The 7,760-nt window shown below is 53.8% G+C and overlaps 1 protein-coding gene across 2 annotated transcripts; it reads left to right on the top strand.

Annotated features, from left to right (window-relative positions):
* The first annotated feature begins 397 nt into the window (after positions 1-397).
* Positions 398-5,916, top strand: Iscu (iron-sulfur cluster assembly enzyme). Of its 2 annotated transcripts, none has more exons than XM_042673422.1 (5): positions 398-552; positions 2,286-2,399; positions 3,173-3,283; positions 4,334-4,412; positions 5,628-5,916. In XM_042673422.1, exons 1-5 carry the CDS (start codon positions 439-441, stop codon positions 5,657-5,659), a joined length of 450 nt encoding a protein of 149 aa, XP_042529356.1. In that variant the 5' UTR covers positions 398-438; the 3' UTR covers positions 5,660-5,916. The 2 variants fall into 2 exon arrangements, with proteins under 2 accessions (XP_042529356.1, XP_042529355.1); XM_042673421.1 differs by lacking the exon at positions 5,628-5,916 and adding an exon at positions 5,034-5,559 and having other exon boundaries at positions 399-552.
* Positions 5,917-7,760: the final 1,844 nt, after the last annotated feature.

Here is a 7,760-nt window from a genome sequence, read left to right on the forward strand (position 1 = left end):
TCCCTCGGCCGCGGGGTTGTGTCCGCTTTGCCTCCCGCGGGCCCCGGGAGGCCGGTGGGGGCCGTGTTTGCTCCGCGGGTGAACCCTCGCCGGGTCCGACCTCCGCTCTCAACTCCAGCTTCCACCACTGCAAAGTCGTCACGAAAGGCGGCCCCGGCATTTCAGGCCTAGCGGACGCGACCCCGGGTCCTGCGGCTCCCAGGCAGGACCCAACGCGCAGGACAAACCCTCCCGCCCTTTGAAGACTGTCCCGCTCGGCGCCCCCCCCCCCCCCCGCCACGCCACGCGTGGGGGCGTGGTCAAGGCCGGACCCGAAGGCACGCAGCCCTGAGGCCAGAGTGCGCAGGCGCAGCGCTCCGGTGACGTCAGAGAGACTCGCCGGTCCGCCCCTCCCGACGAGGTCGCTCGAAACTGACGACGCAGGTGCGGGCCGGCAAGATGGCGGCGGCGGGAGCGGGCCGGCTGCGGCGGGCGGCGTCCGCGCTGCTGCTCCGCAGTCCGCGCCTGCCGACCCGAGAGCTCTCCGCTCCGGCCCGGCTGTATCACAAGAAGGTACGGGCAGGCCAGGGGTGCGCGGGACGCTGAGGCGGCCAGACCCCGGGCGGGCCCCTGGGCCGGGAGAGGCGGCCGGCTCCCCCCGGTCCCCGGTGCCCGCATAACGGCGACCGCAGACGCGGGCGGCGAGCGCCGCCGGCCCTGCCGCCGTCCGCCGCCCGGTGGTGCTGACTCGGGACCCGCTGGCCGCCAGGGGGGAGGTCCCGTGACACTTGTCACCCCGGGTCCGGCGACCTTCGCCGCCGCCACCGCCCCGCGGCCCCGGCGAAGTGAGCCGGGCCGGCCACGCCGCCTCCCTAGGCCTGTCTGCCCTCCCCCCCGTGTGAAAGCGGGGTTCAGCCGCTCCTGGGCCTGTTCCCCATCCCCCCCCTGTGAAAGCGGGGTTCAGCCACGGCCACCACCCCCCCCCCCAGGCCTATCCCGGACCTCCGTGTGAAAATTGAGTCCGGCTGTCTGTCCCCTGCAAGAGATACGGCGCGGTGCCCGTCACACTCTTAGCCCCTTGTGGAAGCCCTTTTGTGGCAATGTGATCGTTTTAGGAGCGCAGAGCCCCCGAGAGGATTCAGACACACCAACAACAGGCATAAAGTTTGGATTTTCCTCTTGTTTGCGGGGGTGGGGGGGGGGGTGGGGAGGGGGGGGGAACAAGAGTGATAGGTAGTTTGTGGCCCCTTGCCTACCGGGGCCGTTAAAGTCAATAGATGGGGAAATCCACTTGGGCAGCAGTTAAAAATGAAGTGAATCAGCTATTAGTAAAAACTACAGGGTTGGGAAGGTGGCTCAGTGGTGGAGCGCTTGCCTAGCATGCATGAAGCCCTGGGTTCTATTCCTCCGCACCACATACACAGAAAAGTTGGAAGTGGCTCAAGTGGTAGCGTGCCAGCCTTGAGCAAAAGAAGCTCAGGGACAGTGCCCAGGCCCTGAGCTCAAACCCCAGGACTGGCAAAAAAAACGACAACAACTACAGATAGCACATTGTAAGTGCCTAAGAGAGGCTGATCTGTGGTCAGTTGGGGAGAGGGAAGCTCACTTCTGATAGATGGGCAAACCCCAGGGTTATTAGAGCCTTGCCTGTGTCTGTTTTCATGGTGTTTATTCAGTGCTGGCTGTTGTTGACCTGACAACGCCAAGGGAACCTGGACTTCCAGGCTTTGAACACCAGGGGGCGCTGCAATGCAGCAGTGGTGCTGTTTGTTTTCAGAGCCTGATTGCCTAGAATTGCTTGTTTTGTAACAGTCACCTTGAAGCTTCTAAGAAAGCCTTCTGTTCCTGGGACATACTGACTCATGGGATTCTTTAGATAATCATTCTTTTCTGAGAATGGATTTGATCTGGAAATAACACAAATGGTGTTGGAGCCAAATCTGGTGAGGTAGGTGTTTTTTAAAAAGTCAAGTGATTGTTTCTGGTTGACAGCTCTGAACCATAACACAAATGGTGTTGGAGCCAAATCTGGTGAGGTAGGTGTTTTTTAAAAAGTCAAGTGATTGTTTCTGGTTGACAGCTCTGAACCGAGACAGGCTTTCCCTGATGGTTTGAGGATTTGTTTTGGCCCTGATCTCAAGAAGCGCCTCCAGTCTCTGAAGTAGTTGGAGGAGTCCAGAAAGAGTTAGGGGTCACCACGGTTCTCTGCCATGAATGTAGGCCTCCCTGCCCTGCCAAGTTCAGGGTGTTGACTTCAAGGAAAGCCAGAGTGGTAATCATGAATTCTCTTCACCCCGTGGTTTCAGGTTGTGGATCATTATGAAAACCCTAGAAATGTGGGCTCCCTGGACAAGACATCTAAAAATGTCGGCACAGGCTTGGTGGGTGCTCCGGCATGTGGAGACGTCATGAAATTACAGGTGCAGCCCATTCATCTGTTTTATCTTCAGTGGTGGTAACAGTGGTCCCTCTCCCACCCAGTGCTTCCTAATGGTCTTGCACGTAAAGCATTTCACTCCATCTCCCAGCTCTGTTCCCCTGAAGTGGAATGAGTCAGTGTAAGATACTAGCCTCAGTACCAAGGCCCAGCTCTGTGCTGGCTTCCCAGTTTCAATTCCTCCTTCAAAGGAAATCTCCAAATGGAACAAGATAAAACAGGACCTCTCTCAGACTTGAAGTGATTGAAGGTAGAGAAGAGTGGTTTGTGTAAGCCAGAACTGTATATGCACAGTCTCCTTTATGGTATGTGGGCAGCTCACCAGAGGAGGTCCTTGTACCTACTTTGGACAATAGAAATAGGGCAGAAGTGCAGTTTGGTGCCCAAGAGAAAAGAACTCACCAGAGCCCTTGCTTGCAGGCTCTCGCAGTTTGCCGCAGCAGCTATGAGGAGACCTCCTCAGAATTCACCCAAACAGCAACGGGGCCACAATCAGAACAGGGGGTGGGGAGGGGCCATGTTATTTTCCAGCTGATCTTACCTCTGTGGTTCTAGGTTTCATTTCTCATCACTGAGCTCTTTAGAGAAAGCAACAGAATTGAATGCGTACTTTATAGTGGGAACAGCCAGCCTAGAACTCATATGGGTGTGCCCATATGTGTGCCAGGCTCCTGGCTTCCAGGAGGCAGCCCCAGGAACAACCACTCAACGTGTATCTCTCTTCTAGATTCCCCTTAACGCTTGTCTGTCTTCTAGATTCAAGTGGATGAAGACGGCAAGATTGTGGATGCCAGGTTTAAAACATTTGGCTGCGGTTCTGCAATTGCCTCCAGCTCCTTAGCCACAGAATGGGTGAAAGGGAAGACGGTAAGGTTATTCATGAGGATGATGGAGCTAAATGGCCTTCTTGGCAGTCTCACTGCCTCTCAGAGAGGCTTGTGAGAAAAACACCAACCTAAAAGGTCGAGGCAGGAGGACTGTAAGTTGAAAGCCAACTCAGGCTCCACAGCAAGATCCTCTCTCAAAAAAGAAAAATAGGAGCCAGGCACCAGTGGTTCACACCTGTAATCCTAGCTACTCAGGAGGCTGAGATCTGAGGATCACAGTTCGAAGCCAGCTGAGGTAGGAAAGTTAGTGAGACTCTTATCTCCAATAAACCACCAGAAAACCACAAGTGGTGCTATGGCTCAAAGTGGAAGAGTCGGGGCTGGGAAGGTGGCTCAGTGGTGGAGCACTTGCCTTGCATGCATGAGGCCCTGGGTTCGATTCCTCAGCACCACGTAAGCAAAAAGAAAAAAGCTGGAAGTGGCACTGTGGCTCAAGTGGTAGAGCGCTAGCTTTGAGCTGAAGAGCCGAGGGACAGCTCCTAGGCCTAGAGTTCAAGCCCCACGACCCAACCCAAAAAAAAAAAGTGGAAGAGCCTTGAGCAAAAGAGCTCAGGGACAGTGCCCAGGCCCTGAGTTCAAGCTCCACAACCAACAAAAGGAAAATAGTAACCATGACTTCTTCAAAATACTGTTTAAAACATTTTAATTTCTCCCTACTCAGATGAGTTATGTCTTTCCCCTTTAAAAGTTTTTGGGTTTTTTTACCCAGGTGTTGATGCTGTTTCTCACATCAGAATTATGGACCAGCTTGATGTTGTTTCTCACATCAGAATTATGGACCAGCTTGTTAGGTGTTGCTGCAGCTTTTGATTGGTCATTTTCATTTGTTCAGGGGTTGGACAGTGTTTTACCAATTACACAGGAAAAAGATCCTTGCATGTCCCTCTGACAAAACAGAATAGAAAAGAAACCCTGGCATTCTTTAAGTTGTTGATGTTCTTGAAGTTTCTCAAGAGTCCAAGTGTGGCCCTCGAGAGAGAAAGCCTCCCCCAAGGGCTCCTCTTCCCTGTCTCTTCCCCCTATCCAACAGGTGGAGGAAGCCTTGACCATCAAAAACACGGATATCGCCAAGGAGCTCTGCCTGCCCCCCGTGAAACTGCACTGCTCCAGTGAGTGCCCCCCCCCCCCAGCCGCCAGTAACACAAATCACAGGGTCCTTGTAGTTATGTGGCGTTTGTAACCCGTATCACCGGGAGAGAAGTCAGTCTTGATAGCCATCTGCAGGGTAGAGCCCCGTGGTATCAAGCCAGGGACGCATAGAGTCCTGCTGGGAGGGGGGTGTGCCAACTGACTAGATGATATCCCCTGGGAGGCTTGGCGGTGGCCTATGACCCCCCCCCCCATGGGGGGTGGAGGAGCAGGTGTTCAGGTAAAGGCACTGTATCACACAGCTGATAAGTAGGGGAGGCAACAAGCCCAGCATGGACATGACTCCACGTCCCCACAGCTGACGAGAACTGGCTTTTCTTCCATTCCTGCTCAAGATCCTTTCCCTGTCCCAGCAGGAAAAGCAGGACCATCTGGTTGTTAGGAGAGACAGTATTATATCCCAAGATACAGAACTAGCCAGAACCCCAGCCCCAGCCTGTGCCCCCAAAGCCACCCAGCCAGGTTAGGCCCTGGCACAGGTGTACCTCCAAGTGGAACAAGATAAAACAGGAGGTTCACAAGAAACCTCCCTGGGCCACACCCCTAGAATCTAAGCCTAGGCTGTCTTCTGTTCCTTTCAGTGCTGGCAGAAGATGCAATCAAAGCTGCCTTGGCTGATTACAAACTGAAACAGGAAGGCCAAGGAGAGACAGAGAAGAAGTGAGCGGGTGGGGCTCCGGCCAGTCAGGCAGCCACACCCCACCCTGCACACCCACCTAGACGGGCATTCACCCAGATGCCCTCGGAAGCTGAGACGCACACAGTATCTGCCATTCACATTGTCACTGATGCTAGCAAAATACACTCTCAATTATTCTGAATCCCATGGTTTCTTTCAGCATATTCGGATGGCCTTAATGCACTTGGTGTATATTTTGAATTCTGTATATGGGTTCAGAACTAGAATCAGTACTGGAGTCATAAATTTTGATAACCTGAAAAGTGCATAAATATTTAATCTAACCTCAGTCTATTTGAGGGAAGATTATCAGCAGAATGCCTTGGTTTGATTGTTTGATAGGACTAGTTGTACATAGAGCAGATCTGCATATATATATATACACACACACACATATATATATATAATAATAAAAGAATGTAATGTAAGATGGCGGCTTCTGTCTCTTGCCCCCCTCACTCACCTCCAAGTGCTGCCCGCCCTCCCCTCCCCCCAGGTGAACCTGGCGACCTGCGTGGCTTTCCATGAGGATTTTCACACCGATGGCGAAAGGCAGAGGTCACTGCGCACTCCACTGGAGTCCTGAAGGTTTTTGTTGTCATTTCACCAGTGTGTGTGAGATCTCCAAAACACTGGCTGAGATGATGCCACAAACCTGGGGACCAAACACCAGGAGTCCTTAGAGGATGGGGAATGCAGAGGCACAGGCCCTGGGCTTTGCCTTGGTCTGGGTGGGTGGTGGTGCTACCCCAACTTCAGAGAGCCTCCTGGGTTTGGTGCAGTTGCAGGTGAGCCAAGCCGCCACAAAGAGGAAGCAATCTGTTCTCCTGCTACATACACAGTGCCCAAGAAAATTTTGTTGTTGTGGTTTGGTTTTTGTTTTGTTTTTGTCAGTCACGGGGCTTGAACTCTGGGCCTGGGTGCTGTCCCTCAGCTCTTCAGCTCAAGGCTAGCGCTCTACTTGAGCCACAGTGCCACTCCCGGTTTTCTGGGTGTTAATTGGAGATAAGAGTCTCAGGGACTTTCCTGCCCAGGCTGGCTTTGAACTGTGATCCTCAGATCTCAGCCTCCTGAGTAGCTAGGATTACGGGCATGAGCCACCAGCACCTGGCCCAAGGAAGTTGCTTAACCTTCATGGCTGCCTCTGGCCTACAACCATGTGTTCTATGGTAACTCGGCCTGCAAAAGCCCCTAGCATTCCAAGCTCCCACATCAAATCTCACCAAAGGAGGCCATTTCCCAGTGAAAAAACCATAGTGAACCTCAAAAGTATGTTTGTGTGTTCTGGCAGTGGCTTTTTTGTTCAAGCACAAGCTTCTAAAATATACCTCCTTTGTTTAAAAAATACTTTTTTTTTCCTTAATGCTCTGAGTGCTGGTTGAAAAACACCAGACTTCAAAGGCCGCTGTCCCCAGTGTGGGGGACCACAGACCAAGGCAGCTCAGAATCTCAAATTAGAAGCTTGGGTGGACCCATGGCAAATGGTCCCGCGTGGTGTCTGCTTTGTAATTCACGGGCCGGCCTCCACACTGGGCCCATCCCGTGACGTGTGGCAGCACCGCAAGTCCCCACTTGGCCTTGTCATTTGAGAACAAGACATTTCTGTCCTGCCTAAGGTTCCTGAAAGTTGGACTGAATTCCCCAGTGTAGTCCTCCCTCGCGCACACTGGTGTGAGGGCAGCTGGGAAGAAGGGCTGTTTTTTTTCTTTTAACTCATATTAGACTTTTTCTGGGTAGGTCCACTGCGGGCCATGCAAGGGCCAGGTGCCTTTCACTGAGCTCAAATTGGGATTTTTGCCGTCACCCAGGGGGCGGGTCTTGGCACCTCCATGTGGAACCCCCGTGGGGGGTCTGGGCAGATGGGCTGTCAGGGGCCCGTGCACAGCCCTGTGCTGTGCCAGGCCCTGACATTTATAATCTCTTACTTCTCACAGCTGCCCTCTGAGGTGGACAAAATTCCAAACTAGGCTCCAGCTGAGGGCTAAGAGTGGGCTAGGAGCCCACCCTTCTGCCCTTCCCATGTGCTCTGGGCACAGAACACAGTCCAGCCTTGCCCTGAACATTGTCATGAAGGTGGGGAGCCCTCCCCCACAGGGGGAGGTCCGCACCCCAACCACGGACCCTTCAATCTGACCCTCATCCCCAGAGGGGTGGGTGGTTTATAGGGAGATGGACAGACAAGAAACGGGCTCACAGAGATGAAATGACTCCCTGCACATGCAGCTAGGGTGGGGCCCCGCTGAGATGGCTCTGCCCGCCTCCCCCACCCCACTCGCTTCACCTTCCCCGGCTGTCAAGCCTCAAGTTAGGATCACATCAAAGCGCATGGCTTTAGAGGCCCACATGCAGCCACACTGTGCACAAGCTGTCTCCCGGGCATCACCCCTATAATCCTAGCTACTCAGGAGGCAGAGGACCATGATTTGAAGCCAGCAGGGCAGAAAAGACCACAAGATTTCATTTTAATTAGCAAAAAGGCTGGTGGCGTGGCTCAAAGTGGTAATGTGCCAGCCAAGCAGGTCCCAGGTCAAGGCAAGCAGGAAGGGGTGGTGGCAGATCCTCCCAGGTGAGAGGCAGAGCCCCAGGCTCTCCCTGCTGCCCTCCTGCAGCCCTCCTGCAGGGAGGCTGG

This window comes from Dipodomys spectabilis, unplaced genomic scaffold (genome assembly GCF_019054845.1).
Source record: "Dipodomys spectabilis isolate Male_0828 unplaced genomic scaffold, ASM1905484v1 ptg000826l, whole genome shotgun sequence".
Taxonomy (NCBI): Eukaryota; Metazoa; Chordata; class Mammalia; order Rodentia; family Heteromyidae; genus Dipodomys; species Dipodomys spectabilis.